Source organism: Sus scrofa, chromosome 6, assembly GCF_054392235.1.
Source record: "Sus scrofa isolate SSC_HxYL_T2T_F1_AM1 chromosome 6, Sscrofa_HxYL_maternal_Yorkshire_Landrace_v2.0, whole genome shotgun sequence".
NCBI classification, from domain to species: Eukaryota; Metazoa; Chordata; class Mammalia; order Artiodactyla; family Suidae; genus Sus; species Sus scrofa.
The window spans coordinates 114,339,099-114,357,217 of record NC_139388.1 but is presented as its reverse complement, the minus strand read 5'-3'; the positions used below and the strand labels follow the sequence as shown (position 1 = coordinate 114,357,217).

The following is an 18,119-nucleotide window of genomic DNA, read 5'->3' as shown; positions in this document are numbered from 1 at the left end:
TCAGTATGCACAATTAAACTCCCTCTTACATAATTATAATCAAGGAATTTACTGTGCCACCCAAATACAGAGTAGGTTTTTATCTCCTGTGAAATGTAGACAGTACTGGGTGGCTTAATTAGTGCTTTGCTTCTCTTTTTACAAATTCCAATCCTCTGCTTCTAAAGACTCATACTTGTGTGAGAAGAAAGATTAGGAATACAAATAGCGTGATTTTGCTCCTAGTTAGCTAATAATAATTCACTTTGTAATTGGGCCTTTGTGGTGCCAATGATAGCAACTGGTGAAGGACTTCTGCATGCATGTTGTGTTGAGTAAAAGGAAGTAACTTTGGAGCATAGACGTGTTGCCTCCAAGATGTAAATACGTCTTTCATCCCCAAACCTGGAATGTCTGACACTGGTGTTCCTCAGCAGCATTCTTAATCACTGCACATAAGAGAAGATAAACATGTAACTTGATAACATTTCAGATTAAATTGTGACTTCTTAGCCCTTACTTTTCTAGCAAGAGTGTTGGGACTAGCTGGTGCGTGCCATAGTGTACCTGCTAAAATCCTGGACCCTGGGACCAGATTGCCCACATTTAAGTTCTGGTTCCACCAAGTGTTGCTCCGGTGACTCTGAGCAAAGTCACTTCAAATCTCTGGGCCTAGTTTTTCTCATCTGTAAAAGGGAATAATAGTACTTGCTATGAAGTGAACTCATATTTGTAAGCGCTTAGAGCATCCTTGTCTGAAACACAGTAAGCACCAAAGAAGTGTTAGGTTGTTCATTCCATCAGCCACTGGTTTTCATTTCTTATAATTGCGAATTGAAACAAGTTAGAAGAAGCCTTAAATGTATCATTCCATAGAAACCTCAATGAGGAAAACAACATAAAAACGATGTTTTCTGTCTACAACAGAAACTCTTCATTCTACATAGTAGTTGTTACTACTTCGAAATATTTTTCTACCATCTTGTTCCTGAGATATCAAAGAAAAATCCAGGACTAGTCAAAAGTGAGCCCTGAACTCATGAAAGTGTGCTGGGAGAAAGACAGGTTGAGTCTAGACCTGGGGGTTAAATTGAAACCGTCTTTACAGAATAAAGTGAGCAGTGAACTGAGAAGATATGAGGGGTTGGGGGTGCCTAGCAGGAAAAAAAGAGCATTTATATGATACTGTAAGCATTAGTAGTATTTCCAAATTACCAGAAAATCTTGGAATTAGGGGGGAAAAAAAGTGTATATCAATGGGAAAACCACAAAAAACCTTGTGGCTAGTAATAGAAACTCTGGAACATTCTAGATAAACCAGAGAAGCAGTCTGGGGAAGAAGCTACTCATTTTTGTATGAATCCTTTTTTTTTTTTTTTTTTCCGGACTTCAGAAATACATAGCCCATAAAATCTTGCTAGTTAGAGAAAAGGAAATGCCTCATTGCTGGTATGCCAATTATACTTGAAAAGCTTAATAAAATGCATTACCCCAAGATAAAACCTGCCTTGTGATTATCGTTGGATTTTAAATTCCAGAAATGTTTTCAACTGATATAAATTCATAAATAATATGAAATAACCAGGAACCATTTATACTACCTCACATATTTACATTTGGGGCTGGGAAGTGTTTAATGTATCACAACTGTAGTTAACTCACTTGGTCTGTCAAAGGCGTGATGGGTGTCAACTTTTCTGCTCACGTACTTTCCTTAACAGATGAAGGACTGAACCATGAATGCAAACTCTGCAGCCAGACCTTCGACTCCCCTGCCAAACTCCAGTGCCACCTGATCGAGCACAGCTTCGAAGGAATGGGTGGCACTTTCAAGTGTCCCGTTTGCTTTACAGGTAGGAAGATTATTTCGGGAAAACTCTGGAGAGCTGCTTGGCTACATCATGTCTTTCCTACCAAGACATACTTCCCACCACTATGGCCTTTTTAAAGATCTGACTTCCATTCAATTTGGGGAGAAGATGTTTGATTCCTGCTGATTAGCATTATTGATTGCAGCTCACTTTAAAGGCTCAAACGATCAGGAAGGTTAACTGTCAGGATGAACAAATGGCATTTCAGGTTCTCTCAGAAGTTTGCACTTTTCCATTTGTAAAATGACATCCATGTTTCGTTCACTTTTCTCCTCTTGGTGTTAAAAGGTTACCAAGGCAAAGACTGCCTTTTACATCATAAGACATTGGACTAAAGGTACAGCCGTGTTGTCAACACATGTCTGTTATTTAAACTTTTATAATGTTCCCTATGTGAAATAAAAAGACACTATTAACCCCCCCCCGAAACTCTTTGAACTAGAAAACAGATTAGAGGAACAGATTAGATGGGGCCTTTATTTCCTAGGACACTGGATTTTTAAGGTAGAAGTTGATAGTAGACATTTACACTTTGAAGAAGAAACATTGATTGGGTGTTAGAGCATTATAGTTTTCAGCAGCAAAAAAAAAAAAAAAAAAAAAATCAGGAACTATAATGTAAAGCCCATAGGGGTTGAAATATGATCACACAGGTGTTTGGTCCTCGCATGACAATGACAAAGTTATTTTGGAAAATCCTCTGTGATCATCTTGCCTTGCCTTCAGTTTCGTTGGCCAAACCCCTCAAGGCTAGATTTCCTTCTTCTTTGTCAGAAAAAGCCCAACGAAACAAAAATATATTCTTCCCTCAAAACCGACTTCTTGGTTTGTGGAGCAAAATTCCAAAGCACTGAGTGTTAACCCTCACTGCATTCCGCCTGCAGATTTCTGTCCTGTGATAAAATACAAAGAGCAGGCTATGCTTGTGGCACAGTGAGCACAAGCGGTACCCAAGTATGTTGATGGTTCTGCCTTTACCACTTGCCTGTGGGGCTCCTTCATTCAGTAACTCCATCAACCACTCCTTCTTTGGGGACTATTTTTTGATTTGTATTTAAAAGATATATATGGTTAGGGTTTTTGTTGTTTTTTTTTTTACTACAAATTAGCATTTGTCTTAAGATACAATGAGTCAGGAGTCTGGGTTCTTTGTGAAAGCTCATAATAAGTCTTCATAAGGAGGCCTGGGTCATAGATCTCCTCATGATTAAGACCCCTAATAAAACAGTCCTTTCATGTTGTGGCCAGGAGCCTCGTAAAATGTGCTAAGTTCAATGGAGATTTGTTGCAGATCGGTATTAAAAACTCCATTTCTCTTGGTTGGTGTAGGTAAGAGACAAAAATGCATTAATCATGAACCATCTGCATTTCCTATGCTCACAGACCTGAATTGTTTTAGTGTATCTTGAAGTAATTTTAGAAAAAAAAAATTTAAAAACCTTTCCAATATAAAGCATGTTAGGTAGAAGAAGAAATCTGAGCAGTTTTTTAAGGTAATGAGAAATATGATTAAAATGTATGACTCACAAGAACAATATTTTAATACTTTAGGTTGGCTGGCAATTAGAATAATTTTCATGATTAGAGTCAAAGTCAAATGCCAACATCTTTAATAAATCCTTTCCCTGCTTATACAGATTAATATTGTAGATGCGAACTTTTTTAGGTCACAGTGCACCAGGCATCCATCAGAAGTCGGTTCTGCCAACCCAAACACTGCCTCTGGCATATACAATTTAATTATTAATAGTATGTCTCCCAGGTAAACTGTTACACAGTCTTAGGGCCTTGTTTTGTAGTCATTAAAATTGAACATGTTTATATTATTGAAACCCTTGCATTCAGTGTGTAGGCTGAGTTGATCTTAAAGTATCCAAAGAGAATTTACCTGCCGTTCTGTTTCACATTTATAGACAGTGCCCCAGAGTAGCTGTGGGATATAATTTTTAGCATTAACACATTTAAATAGAGAACTGTTTGCCAGCTATAACTTTAGGCAAATACAATAAACAGGGTTTTGGCATCTATGATTTCTTAACCTGTGGGTTGCTGAGAAATAAGAGTCATTTCTGTTCAGATGGTGCTGTGCATTTGACAATTCTCAGCTTTCGTTTTCAAAGATTTATAGAGAGCAGGGCCTCGATAAACCTTTACTTTGGAGCTGTTTGGATTGAATTAGGTGCTCTGCAGAGTGCATCTTAACAAAAGCCAGAGACCCAACCATGAGCACAGGTGATTCAATTTCCCCACCCCTACCCCCAGGTCCCTGGCAGGGGTCACACCCAGGAGGTGTGCCATTTGTTCTGTTCTGTCTGTAACTGCTCATGTAGAGTCATTGACAGAGGGCATTTTGGGTAAAAAAAAAATAATAACCCCAAGTTCACTCTTCTTTTTTTTTTTTTTTAAATCATTTCAGTATTTGTTCAAGCAAACAAGTTGCAGCAGCATATTTTCTCTGCTCATGGACAAGAAGACAAGATCTATGACTGCACGCAATGTCCACAGAAGTTTTTCTTCCAAACAGAGCTGCAGGTAATGTCCCCATGAGGGGGACTGGAATTGAACTCAGTTGCTCTTCTTATAGGGAACAAGGGCATTTTAAATCTGGACTCCCAGTATCACTCACCCTGGGCCACCATGATGCTTTGTGTGTATTGGGGCAAAGGGAAAATTAGAGGCTGGATTAACAGACACCAAAGTAATTTTGCCTCTGGCTGCTGTCAATCATAAAAAGAACTAGAACAGACCTATAATTGGACCTTCTGACCTAGTGTGATAGACTCCGGGGTCAGGTTTATTGGACTGTGGGATCACGCACCTCGCTTGTCATGGCCCGTTCTCCCAAATCCTGTTTTATTCATGTTCTGTTCCCACTGGGCTCCAGGCTGGATGGATGTCCAGGTTATTGTTGTCCTGAGGGGCTTAAAATTGGAAGGGTGAAGGGAAGAGAAGACAGAAGCTATACTCTTGTCCAGTGTCTTTCTTCTACTTAATGGAATAGAATAATTATCACTTAGTGACTGCCTTAGAGTTGTGAGTCTTGGCACCGAAAGACATTGGCTTTAGCCTTGAGTGTCCCACTTGCTAAATGTCTGACCTTGCGCTGGTCCATAATGTTTCTGAACTTCAGATGTGAAAAAATGACAGGGATATGTAATGCTGACGGGGTTGATGTTAGGTAAAAGTGAAATAGAAGGTTTGGATATAAAGTGAAATCTAAAATATAAATGTTTGGTTGCTTTGATTAGTCTTAGCAATAGGCTGGTATCTGTCAGAGACTGGATCCTAATCCAGAAATGTCACTTATTATAAAACAAAAATAATTCTTTTTTTCCTGTTACTTCATCTGAAAAAGGAATCTAATTTGTATCCCCCTTTTTCTGATGGAATGATATTTTTTGTTAAATCTTGTTGGTGCCCTGGAGGAGAATGGATTAGAATTCAAAATGATTTCATTATTGTGAGCATTATTAGTAACAGTAAACTTATGTAGATTAAAATGGGGTGGGGGTAATTTTTTTTCCCTTTGGCATTGAATCCCTTAAACAACCAGAAGAGGATCTGATGACACTGATCAAATTGATGCAGGACCAAAGGACCAGAAGCCCCACCCACTCCTTTATCTCCCAGCCCACACTGTGGACCCTAGGGCAGCTTTGGACCTCCTGGGCTCTGGGGAAGCCATATTTATATGAATTATGTATCAAAATAAGGAATTTATAGCTTATCATCTCAGTTATCCTATCAGTGAGTGAACAAATAGCAGATTAAGAAGGTAAATTTAAAAATATATGAAAGAATGAGTGATGCCATTTAATTGTTATAATGTGTCAGTGCACCAAAGCTAACAGTTGCTTTATTACTTTTTATCACTTCAAAAAGAATTCTACTCTGTCACATCTGTTTGCAAATTGAATATAGAAGATACACTGAGTTAGACTATTATTTGAAAGCATGTTTTATTAAAACAACCTAAATTTCTACTGGAAAGTATAGTTTTCTTATTGCACAAACTATAGAAGGTTAAGTCATTTGGGGTTTTTTAGGTTTTAAAGGATACGGCCACTACACCTAAATGATGCCATTAATTAGTATGCAAACTGTGAAAGAGAATTCATATTAGCTTAAAATCAAAGTTGGGAAGATTCTGTAAAGACTGACTTCTACCTACTGTTCTTGGAAAAAAGTTTGTAGCAAATACACCTTCATGATGTATTAGTAGATTCTAACAATACTGACCTGGTGGTAACTTCAGTGTCTTTCATTAAGAGAACCCCACACTCCAGCAGTGGTGGCCTGTGGCCCATTATAGAGTAGGCAAAACTAAGAAATTAAACACATCCTTCAGGATTCCAAGTTTCTTTTACAGCATGTTTTAGGGTTTCATGGATCAGATAGTATTCACTCTTTCCTACCGTTAATATAAACCAGAGGTTCTCCATCTCTTTGATCTCAGGACGCATTCACATTTAAAAATTATTGAAGACGGGAGTTCCCGTCATGGCGCAGCAGAAACGAATCCAACTAGGAACCATGAGGTTGCAGGTTCAATCCCTGCCCTTGCTCAGTGGGTTAGGGATCCGGCATTGCCACGAGCTGTGGTGTAGATCGCAGACACTGCTCAGATCTGGCATGGCTGTGGCTGTGGTATAGGCCGGCTGCTGTAGCTCCGATTGGACCCCTAGCCTGGGAACCTCCATATGCTGCAGGTGCGGCCCTAAAAAGACAAAAGACCAAAAAAAAAAATTATTGAAGACCACAAAAGGCTTTGATTTATGTGGATTATTATCTGTTGATATTTTCCACATGAAAATCAACATGGAGAAATGCTTTAAACACAAGAGAACACAAGTGTGTAATTCTACGAACTGTCAGAAATTGCATCTTCACATGTCAAGTAGCTGCTAGAAAATGCCACTGTACACTCATGAGATAATGAGAGTGTAAAGGGCAAATAGTATCATAATGTTATTACGAAAATAGTCTTGACCTAACAGACTCCCCTGAAAGGATCCAGGTGCCCCCTCAGGGGTCCCCAAGCCACACTGTAAGAACCGCTGGAATAGCAGAGATAGTACAGGATTTGTAACTCTTTCTGAGTCTTTAAGACCTTACCAGGTCCGACATCTCTCAAAACATTTCTGACTCATTCATTCAGATTGTGATCCAGGACAAAATAAGACTTGTTTCATAATTTGAACCCGTGACCTTCTTTTTGCAATCCCACAACTCAGAACCATACATATTTGGCCTTGATGCAATACTCAGGCCCAATATGTATACCATTCTTTTGATAAGAGCAGTATTTACAGTGAATATGTGGTAATTATTTCAAACTAATATCCACAGTCATTGAAATGTCTACGTATCTATTTTCTAAAATCCCCAGGAATAGTGGCTTTTAATTCTAATACATTAATAAAAATGTAAAAAGGAAACTCTACTTTTTCTAGTTTTGAGAGTATTTTGATTTTTATGACTTAAACTTAGAGGTAGGTTCACAGATTTCTGTGCCCTTGTTTTCATTACCCAAATTATCTGTACCAATGTGCTTAGAGGATGGAATTAATATATTTTTAAATACTGATTTCTTTTATTTCCTGCATAGAGAGTGGACATGTTGAGTACATTAAAAAAAAAAAACTGTAGTACAGTTTTGTTAATTTCTACAAGGAAGGAGAGAATAAGCTGAAATTAAGGTGACAATAGGAAATGATATCCATAAGCAAAATAATACCAGAGTAGAAAAATGAAGCCCCTTTCCCAGCCCACTTTACATTACAAGTTCATGCCCTGTTATGTAAAATAAATGCAAATTTAAAAATCAACCCAAGTCATACCACTGGAACTCATCTATCTGTCTATGTCGGTAAAGAAGGACTCTTCACAAGAGGTGTAGTATTCTTACTGCAAGAACTATAGAAGGTTAAGTCATTTGGGGTTTTTTTAAGTTTTAAAGGATATGGCCACTACACCTAAATGATGCTGTTAAGTAGTATGCAAACTGTGAAAGAATTGATATTAGCTTAAAATCAAAGCTTATAAACCAAATGCCCAAGAACTGGAGATTGGAGATTTGAAAGCATATAGTTTATTTGGCTCTTAAATCAGAGTGAAAATAGTAGGCTAAGCAGGACGAGCGTTCAGAATTGCCCAGGAACATCACCGTGGTGTATCTTGTAATGATGCGCAGGTGATTTCATGACCATGGGGAGTAATTTACATCCCTTTCACTGTTTATACCCAGTTAAAAACACCATAGCATCTTTTTGAAGATAGAAGTGCTTTGTTGGGGATGAAATTACATACACCCACACATGCGCACACTGACAAAGAGGTGCGCTATTTTCATCATCATTACCTATAATACCAGGCAGAATTCAGATAATTCCTTGCAATATGCTGTCTATCTTCAGGAATTCCAGGACTCTTTGGGTGCCATCCTTTGACATCACAGACCACAGTTCCTTTCATTGATGATTGATTGATTGATTGATGTTATTTTAAAAAATTTTTCAGCCACACCTTCAGCACCCACACCATGAGTTCCTGGGTCAGGGATTGAATGCAAGCCACAGCTGTGACCTACACCACCACAGCTGCAGCAGTGCCAGCTACTTCAACCCACTGTGCCAGCCGGGGATCCAACCCTTGTCTCCCCAGCATCTTAAGCAGCGGCATTTGGATTCTTACGTGGGAAGTCCCACCACAATTCCTTTTAGAATTAAGCAAGATGGAACTTGGTTCTGTGGAACACTCAGTCTAGGACTTAACACTGTGGAAGCTAAGGTTTTCATATGACCCCTAAACCTTTCTGACCAGAAGTTCTTGATGCCACACCAGCAATGTATAATGTAAAAATCCTGGTAGGGTTCTTGCCAGGAATTCTAATATACGTCAGAGGCCACCTAGCATGCTGGTAGGGAAGAGGTGCTTTGGCATAGGAGTGCCTTATTGGAACTAAATGAACATTTTGTTATTTTAAAAGCAAATGAATATGTTGAATGTTTCACATGTTTTCCTAGTAGACCTCAAAACTTTTTTTTTTTTTCCTGTGGAACTTAAGGAAGCTGCTTTGCAAAAAAGGATAGTATGGTCCAAGAATAATATCCTACAATGCATATTTGTATCCAAAGTGGTTTATACAGGTGTGAGCGAGTGGCGTAAAAATTCCGTTGAATAGGCCACTTTCTTTCAATACAGTAATTACTGTTTAATTAGTGCCTCTAGAAAAACTACAATTCAATGGCAGTGATCAAATCATCCTCTTCCAATGTGTCCCCATAGAAAGTTCTCTGAGGCATCGTGTTGTGAATTTAATGGACGTAGAGGGAATTCCAGCGGTGGGAAGGGAGGGAATTGGCCTAGATGAGAGGGAGGCTTTGAGATTCTGGTATTTCACTTCCTTTTGAGTCAAAGATTATTGTGGTCCTTGCCCTTCCTTTCATTAATTCATGGATGCAGTATTTTCCGCATACAAAACACAGCAGTGATTGGACATTCCGAGGGATACACCACGACTTCGAGATATCATTAAAGTTTAAATACGTAATTGTCTCTACAGCTGTTTGATCTTCTCAAATCACTTTCCCACCAAAGCAACCTGATTCCAACGCCTGTTTTTCACACCACAGCTTAATTGTTGCTCCAGTTTTATGGTCCTATTTCTGAAAGAAAATTGAATTACTGCATATGGGATGGGATGTATAGGGCAATCATACAGCATCGAAATGCAGCTGCTTCGTGGCTGACTGAGTCACTCACTAACTTACGACTGACCTGAACTCGCCTTTTAATCATTGTTCTACAAATCCGTGCCTCAGAGTCTTAAGTAATAAATGATGAGGTGGTTAAGAGTCCTCGTTCACAGCCAAAGCACAGATGCCATGCTCTACACTACTGTTGCCCCTGTGTCATTATTAGGGAAGAAAATATATTTATTCATTGAAAACATTTCTAAAACTATAATTTCATGATTTTAAGTTTACTCCGGTCGCAAACTCTCTAGGATAAAACAAGAAGAGTTAGAAATATATCATATTTACAGTGTACTAGAAAAGATAAGATTTGCATATGATTAACTACCATCAGAGGTAATATGTAATAAATTGTTTTAAGTATTCCAAGAGAAGATGTTTATTCTCCAGCTGGGAGAATCGAGAAAGCCATCAGGTAGAAGGCATTCAAGCTGGTTTTGAAGGACAGATTTTTTTTTTTTTTTTTTTGTCTTTTTGCTATTTCTTGGGCCACTCCCGTGGCATATGGAGGTTCCCAGGCTAGGGGTGGAATCGGAGCTGTAGCCACCGGCCTACGCCAGAGCCACAGCAATGCAGGATCCGAGCCGTGTCTGCAACCTACACCACAGCTCACGGCAACGCCGGATCCTTAACCCACTGAGCAAGGGCAGGGACCGAACCCGCCACCTCATGGTTCCTAGTCGGATTCGTTAACCACTGCGCCACGACGGGAACTCCTGAAGGACAGATCTGATTGCAGTATCTGTGGATGGGGGAGAGGTTGCCATCCGTAAAAAAAAAAAATCTCAAAGAGCGAATGGGTTTCTAAAAAATCGTTTTTCTGGGTTTTTTTCATGTAGCTTTATTTTGCTTTGATTTCTCCATAGGCAGCTTAGGATGAGGGAAAGGGCATGAGATACAGAGAACAGAAACCAGTGACTTTTGGTCACCATGCTTACAAGTGACTGGCTCTGAGCGTCCATGTTATTATCTGTAAAATGGGCTTGCAGGAGACAATAGAGCATTATGCCCAAGTCCTGGATCCTGATGAGAGTGTGATGGAGTAGCTGATTTTGATCCTTCAGTGAAGAGCGAGGAGCAGGAGGCTCTGGATGAACACTGGTGCCTGGACGCTCCCCCTGCTCCCTAATGCTAACCTCAGTAAAGAAAATCAAGATCCATCACTACTTTAGAAAAAAGTCTCTATCCCAGACATGTCAGAATTTCTTAGTTCTCTGTTCTAGTTCACTGGAATAATTTCCCAATTAATCATACCTTGACATAGTTTCCTGTTAATTGGTTTCCAGGTAAAAAAATCTTATTTTAAAACATTCATCTTTTTCAAGGGATTAAAGGATTTTTTTTTCTTTTTCACATACAGCTATAAAACTAAACATTTATATTTTCTTTCAGAAATGTATTTCAGAAAAACCTGACCCTTCTTTCACTCCCTCCCAAATTAAGGACAAGAGGCCAAAACATAAAATTTTATCTTGTCTCCCGCTCCCTCCCCGTCATAAGACAGGGTAGGATCAGGGAGTGGTGTGAAAAAGGTTTTGTTTTAGTCTACTTTATTTTCATATTTTTATCTGACTCAGGCTGAAATTCTCTTTAGCAAACAAGAGGGATGGAAAAGTGTGTATTACAACTCAGTGCACATCTATAAGAAGTGCCTTTAAAACTATTTGTGCCTCAGGAGTTCCCTTCGTGGGACAGCATAAATGAATCTGACTAGTATCCATGAGGATGCGGATTGGATCCCTGACCTCGCTCACTGGGTCGGGGATCTGGCATTGCTGTGAGCTGTGGTGTAGGTCACAGACTCAGCTCAGATCCCATGTTGCTGCAGCTGTGGTGTAGGCCAGCAACTACAGCTCTGATTCGACCCCGAGCCTGGGAACTTCCATATGCCACAGGTGCAGCCCTAAATAGCAAAAAAAAAAAACCTATTTGCTCCTCATACTCGTCGTCATCTCACAACTTTTCTATATTTTTCAATTGTTTTGTTTTTATTTCTAACAGAGCTTGAATGTCTTTCATTATCCCCACTCCAACTGTAAGGCTCAAAACCCCATCCTGCCTTGCCTCTTATCCTATGGGCTCCCTGTGGGACCCCATGATTGGAAAGATTCGCCCATCACCCATCACCATGTCTGGGCCTGCCATAGCTGGGTACCATACTGATCATTTGGGAGGACAGTGAGTGTGCAGGGTGGGGGTGGGGTCTCCCTGCCTCTTCCCGGGTGGTCTGTATCTTACACCTAAACTGTCCATTTCCTGCAGCTCATTGGACCTCTGTGTGTCTCCTGTCCGTGGGGTGGAAGTCGCAGTCCCTAAACACATCCTGTAGACTTGGAGGTCTGCAGGAGGATAAACTGTGTCAAGTAAACCTGTGGTTCTGGAACTGGTTCCCCCTCTACACCACCTCATTTCTCTGCTTTGTGGGCCTTCAGGGCTTTCGAAGTAAATTGGTGCTACAGCAGCTTCCACTTAATTTGCTCAGTGGTTAAATTGATCTATCTCTTTTATTTGATCGGATCTCCAGGAACCGAATCATTTGCATTGATTTATTGATTGGCACTATGTTTTCACCATTACTTTTGATCACTTTCAGCTGTTAATATTGGATAATTCAATCAGGATTGATTGGCCTTACCATTGAAGGCAGAGAGTTAATCATATAGGACAAAGAAATAGGGCACGGCTAACCTCAGTTTGACTGTTCGTCATGCATTCTCTCTAACCCTCTTTTCTCCCTTACTCTCCCTTCCTGCAGCCTCTCTTTCTACCATCCAAGCAATAGGACAAAGCCAGGGTTTTTCTTGAGCAAAGAAGGAAGTTTAAAATTGTATAGCATTCGTAGTACCTCTAAAGATGAGGTAGCTTTATTTTTCTTTTTAATGAAACTGCATCTAGAACTGAGCAAGCACACAGAAAGATAGCTAAGCGTGATTGTCACAAGGAGCTCGTTTGGACTACATGAGTAAATGCATTTTCAATTGCCCATTTTGTACCAATAAATGCCTAATCTGTGTGTGCCTGCTTGGAGGCACAACCTGGGCTCACCTTTTTCTAAATTTGGCCCTCACTGCTTCACCATGTGTCCTGCTAGTCAAATTTTCAAGAATCGAGCGGTTAATCGGACTGAAGGAAGGGCAACCGAGGTACTGGCAATAAGCTAAAACCACTTTACTTACCTTTGAGTGGATTCTACGGCACCCCAGCTCAGTTTTTTAAAATTCTCCATCCATTAATTTCTTGATGTTCATATCGATGGCTGGTTTTCGCTATTAAAAGATGGAGCACCACCTCCCCGTTCGAGGACTCATTCCCTCCTACAACAGCCCTGTTGTTAGCGATCTGCCGTTACATTATTTTTTTGTCTGGCCCAGAGTTGACGACAGATGGCCATCTCCAAACTGCCATCAGTGCGACTTTATGGAGCATTCAGCTAGGGTGTACTGAAGAGCACTGTGGCCAGTGCTACAGCCCCCTCCCTCCCCACCCCCTGGAAATGTTCATCACCTCTGCCACATTCTGCTTTGGCTGGGCTTCGCTGGCCCTGCCGTCTTCCATGTCGCCAAGACAGCCTGCTGCCACAGCACCAGAAGATCTGCCTCCGTTAGGAAGGAGAAACTGCAGGCATGACTGTCCTGTAAAGACAGCCCTCCGCCCCAGCACCTTTGTACAGTCAGATCCTTCCGAGAGCGCTGGACAGCCACATTTCGAGAACATTCTGCGATGCAAGGAGGCATGTCGAAGTCCCACAGGTGCTCCTATTTTAGACGTTTGCGCCACACGTGGATCCGTTTCCGCGCATTATGCAGCGACACCATGCCTTTGTCTTTGCCAACTCTGATCACTATTGGAAAACACCACTTCCCTCTCTAACTGTTGTGACAGAGTTAGAGAGATGGTAATCACGGGCTTCAACAATGAATCCCCTGAAATGAGCAAAGAATGCATTCCAGCATCTTCTGATCTGTCGACGTGGCCATCCCTTGGACGGCCCGCGGGAAATGAGCTGTTGCAGTGCATTTGGAGAAAGATTGATAGGCTGTTCTTGATCGAGTTTGCTAAGGCAAGGCAGCTTCAGAGCCAAGCGTGTATTTTAAGAGGAATTCACATTTGTATCCTTTATTGTTATATTTGCAGTGAACGTACAGCTCGTAACAGGCTCTGCCCTGCAGCTATGAAGGAGTGAGTTCCCCTTACTGGAGAGAGAGCAGTGTTCTGTAAAAGCCTGCGATGTGGCGGGCGAGATGAATAGTGCTTAAAAGCAGCGCTCGCGGTGCTGTCATTTAGAACAGCAACTCCGAGAGGCTTTAAACGGGAGTGAAAGGCAGGGTAAACGAGTCCTTTAAAAGTGGTGAAATTTTAAACTGCCTAAAATAACAGGCCTCCTTCATTGATAACTTCATTGAGTGAATGAGTGAGTGGGTGAACTGACTGGGCAGGAACCGCTTTCCCGTAAAAGGAGGGGATGTTTGCCGAGAGGAGGCTTTTCCCTTGCACCCAGCGTCTGGGAGGCTGGCATCTTTCTTTCCTGGCCTCCTCTTGCTTTGATGAGGCCCCTCAGCTGGCAGAAGACCACCTCCTGCTGGAAACCCGAATTACCCGTAAAAGGTTTCCTTTTTCACCTTGCCAAAACTTAATTTTATAATTATCCAACTTACACCACCGGGCACATCTGCTAAGTTTGTGTGCCTTCTACACACATAAAAGGCTACTGTGATACCATTAAATATCAGCAGTGTGCGCTGCTGGGCTTGGAGGTTATAAGGGTGAAAGGTGATTGTGCAGGAAAATAGAACAGTCTATTTGCCAGGAGCCAGGCACGCAGGCCTCACCCCCATACTCAGTTATAATTCATGACAGTGCTGGTGGGACGCCCCCGTCCCTCTGTGGAGTTAATGCATCTCCACTGAAGCCTGCTGTGAGCACCCTGCCTCCCCGCCCACCATCTGTGCCTTCGCTCACAAGCTCCCTCTCTCTCTCTGTTACTCACTCTTCCTGAGATCTCTTGGTAGTAATGTTGTCTGCCTACTACTGCTTTGTAAAGGTGGCCCTCCAAACCAGACCTGCCATTTCACTAGGGGAGGGGCTGGAAGGAGGCGTCGCAGCACTGTGAGATGGCTCGTGCAGGGAGTTCCCGTTGTGGTGAAGTGGAAACAAATCTGACTGGTATCCATGAGGACTCAGGCTCAAGCCCCAGCCCACTCAGGGGGTTAAGGATCCAGCGTTGCCATGGGCTGTGGTGTACGTCGCAGATGCGGCTCAGATCTGGCATTGCTGTGGCTGTGGCGTTGGCCGGCAGCTGTAGCTCCAATTCAGCTCCTAGCCTGGGAACCTCCCTATGCCGTGGGTGCGGCCCTAAAGAAAAAACAAAAAAAAAAAGTCGCATTCAGAAAATGTGGATTAGAAAGTGCACAAGGAAGCTTCAGCCAGTGGCAGACTCTGGGAGGCGAGGACGCCCTGCCAGTCACCAGTTAAGAAGAGGCGCCCGTGGTCCCAGCATGAGAGGCCAGGAACGCAACCAAGGTGGATGTTACCATTCAGATTAATCCTGTTCTGAGCCTGAGTTCAGAATCCAGAGTCCAACCAGAGAAACGTTTGTCCACGCTGTTCGGAGCTGCGGGCCAGCCAGTGGTGGAAGCGCCGACCCCGTCCCCACACACTGGCCTGTCTGTGATAGGATGCCGTCCACGCGGAGACCAGAGCCCACTGCCTCAGGGTCACCCAGAGCCTCAGCTCAAGATGCTCAAGCCCTGGGCATCACAGAACCCTGCCGGGGGCGGCTTGTTCCCACCATGTCCCAGCCCCTCTGGGCCCCCTCCCTCTCCCTCCCCAAACCCCACTCCCCCACAGGGCTGGGAGCCCCGGGGGAGATGGGGCAGGAGGACAGTGCAGGTTCCACAAAAGATGGCACCGCACCTCTTTGCAAACGGCTTTAATTTGCAGTGTTTCACAATATGTGCTCTTAACGTAGCCCATTGTTAGTCCTCCTTTAATAAGATGAATCAGACCCAGGCCTGGAATGCCAGGGTATGAATTTAACAGATGTGATGCCATGGGGGACCTACTGTGTTATCAACTGCAGAAATGGCCTTTTTCTACTTCAGACCCGAGCTTATTCCTAAGAGCCTTCAGAACTCCGCCGGCGAGGTCAGAGGTCACCCATTAAGACAGTAGCACCCACACCGTAACTCAGCCTTGTGTGTAATTGGCTCAGAATCTCCTCCTGACGTCTGGCTGGCCTGCGGCCCGTCGTGTCTCCCTCTCCCTCTGGAAGAAAAGTAGGGCAGGCGTGGCCGCGCTCCTTGTCCAGGTTTGCTTGGGTGAAAGATCACTTTGAGATGACACAGCTGAGTAGTCAGCCTGAAATCCTGGTTGGTATTTTATTAATTTTGCACCAAGATAAATCCTGAAATTCTGACAAACTCCATGACAGGTGAAATTCCTCCTTGCAGAATCTGCTCAGCAAGAGGCTGCTCATTTCGTTCTGTTCCGAGGCAGGCAACAGGAGGGCAGCTTTCTAATCAGCCCTCAAAGGACCCCCAGCCGCCCCAGAGTCTCGGGCTGATTGAATAACTCCTGGGCCTCTTCCCCTAGGCCTCCATCAGCGGGGGTCCTGTGGAAAGCAATCTCCCGCAGACTGGCACTGAAGAGAGCTTTAAACCACCATTTTCTGCTCTCCAGAGGAGCCTGGAGTACTAAAAGATAGATGGACTGCAGATATTTTATGAGAAACTGTCAGAAGAAGAGCAGAGTAAATGTTTTTTTTTTCTTCTTCTTCTTTGAGTCACACACTACATCACTGTTGAATTGCTCCCAGAATCTTTTACATTTAAAGTTAAGAAATTAATTGGTTGCTAACCTTTCATTCCCCCCTCCCTTCTTCCTCGTTGTCTTCCTCCCCCCCTCTTTTTTTTTTTCCTTAAATATTCACACAGAGGCCCTTTGCTTAACCACAGTTGCAGAAAATCAGTACCATTTGCAATGAAATATTTATAATGACAGAATGAAAAATTGGATTCATTTTCTGGACTGTAGCCGAACAGTCTGCAACTTCGCGCAGGGTGGGTAGGCAGGGCTTCTTCCTTCCCTTTCGTTGGAGGCTTTTTCAAAAACAGGCCACACGGACGCTTACCTATGCTTTGGAGGGATGCCTACCAAAACACAGGACCCGTTTCGAGGCTTTTTTTTTTTTTTAATAGAGGAGAAAAGAGCATACTTTAGTCTGCACTGCCATGATGGGGGCGCTCGGCTGTGGCCCCTCAGAAGGTAGAGAGGATGTGATCCTGGTCAAAAGAAGGCATGTGCTGGCTCTGTAGGGAGGAGCTGGGAGAGGTTGACCAGGAAGCCCGGAGACAGCCCGCTCTGCCCTGTGTCTCCGAGTACAAGTAGCAGTCAGCCTGCCACATGGTGTCTCGAGGCTGGTTTGTAAGGGGACTCGGGAAGGCAGCACTGTGTAAATATACACTGACGGTCAGAGCTCACCTTCTTTTTCCCTGTAGTGTTTGCTGCCATAGGCTTCCCTCTCCACGTGACCTCATCTTCAGCGCTGCTTTCTCTCTAACCGGGGTTGGCGACCGCATTTTTTTTTTTTTTTTTCCCAGAGATGAAAGACAAAAAGGATTCAGCTAGGACAGCCCCGTGCTGTCTTTCCAACAAGTCTGTCCCACAAATGCAGAACCACCACAATGCACTCATTCTTCCTACAGGACTTGATTGGATTTGCAGCAAGATGCCTGTGCAGGAAATTTCAGTCTCCCAAATAAGTTTTCACCTACCGCTGCACAGACAAGCCCCAAGGGCCAGCCGTCTCTCCTCCCCCCATTGTCAGAGCACTACAGGGGGATTACAGCCCACAGAGGGAGCCTGCTAGGGCTCCCAGTCCAGCCCTGTGTCTTAACCTTTCATCTGTCCCCTTGTGAAGCCCTGGGGGTAATTAGTGCTGTCTTCTTTGGGTGGTTTTTCCCAAAGTGAGGACTATTCTTCAGATTTCAGTGTGAATAAAAACAAACTCCAGTTGGAATAAAAACAAACTCCGATCGGCAGGTTTCACTCCCTGAATTTGCATCCTGCATTGCCAATTCCACCAGATCAATAATCCATATTTTATTGTATAATAAAGGCAGCCTGTAATTGAATTAGCTCATTCATTCCATCTGATTAGCCCCTCTTTATTCATGGAGAGGAAAAATAATACAAACTTAACTTCTCCAGCATACTTGCCCGGTGTGAATGTAAAAGAGCCCTCATCACTATACAACAGATTGAGAAAGATTCAGTATTCATTTACCCTGGGATTAATATGAATCCCATCAGGCTGCATTTTCGTGGTGATCACTTTAGTGTTCACATCTAGTGAGTGTGTCAGTCTGTCGTCTGGTCAGCCTGGCATGAATATCCTATAATAGTTCTCTCTTCTGACCAAAAGCAAGAGCATTCCTCCTCAGTTCTGAAGGACAGCTGAGATAAACAGTCTTCTGGAATTGGCTTTGGAGAGATCCACCTTAAGAAATTACAC

The 18,119-nt window shown here is 42.8% G+C and overlaps 1 protein-coding gene and 2 long non-coding RNA genes across 21 annotated transcripts in view; 1 reads left to right on the top strand and 2 right to left on the bottom strand.

Annotated features, from left to right (window-relative positions):
- The window catches only part of LOC146402773 (uncharacterized), a 341,109-nt gene that overhangs the window by 35,416 nt on the left and 287,574 nt on the right, over positions 1–18,119 (bottom strand). The gene's annotated exons all lie outside the window — the stretch shown is intronic.
- The window catches only part of ZNF521 (zinc finger protein 521), an 847,543-nt gene that overhangs the window by 814,782 nt on the left and 14,642 nt on the right, over positions 1–18,119 (top strand). For all 19 annotated transcript variants that reach the window (XM_084964340.1, XM_084964336.1, XM_084964337.1 and 16 more), the window contains 2 exons: positions 1,701–1,832; positions 4,267–4,382. In XM_084964340.1, coding sequence (XP_084820466.1) covers positions 1,701–1,832; positions 4,267–4,382 — 248 coding nt within the window. The remainder of the gene's footprint in view (positions 1–1,700; positions 1,833–4,266; positions 4,383–18,119) is intronic.
- LOC146402774 (uncharacterized) lies at positions 5,791–15,207 on the bottom strand. Its single transcript, XR_014807817.1, has 2 exons — positions 12,784–15,207; positions 5,791–9,517 (listed from the first exon to the last, which is right to left on the bottom strand). It is a non-coding gene; the product is annotated as an uncharacterized LOC146402774 (long non-coding RNA).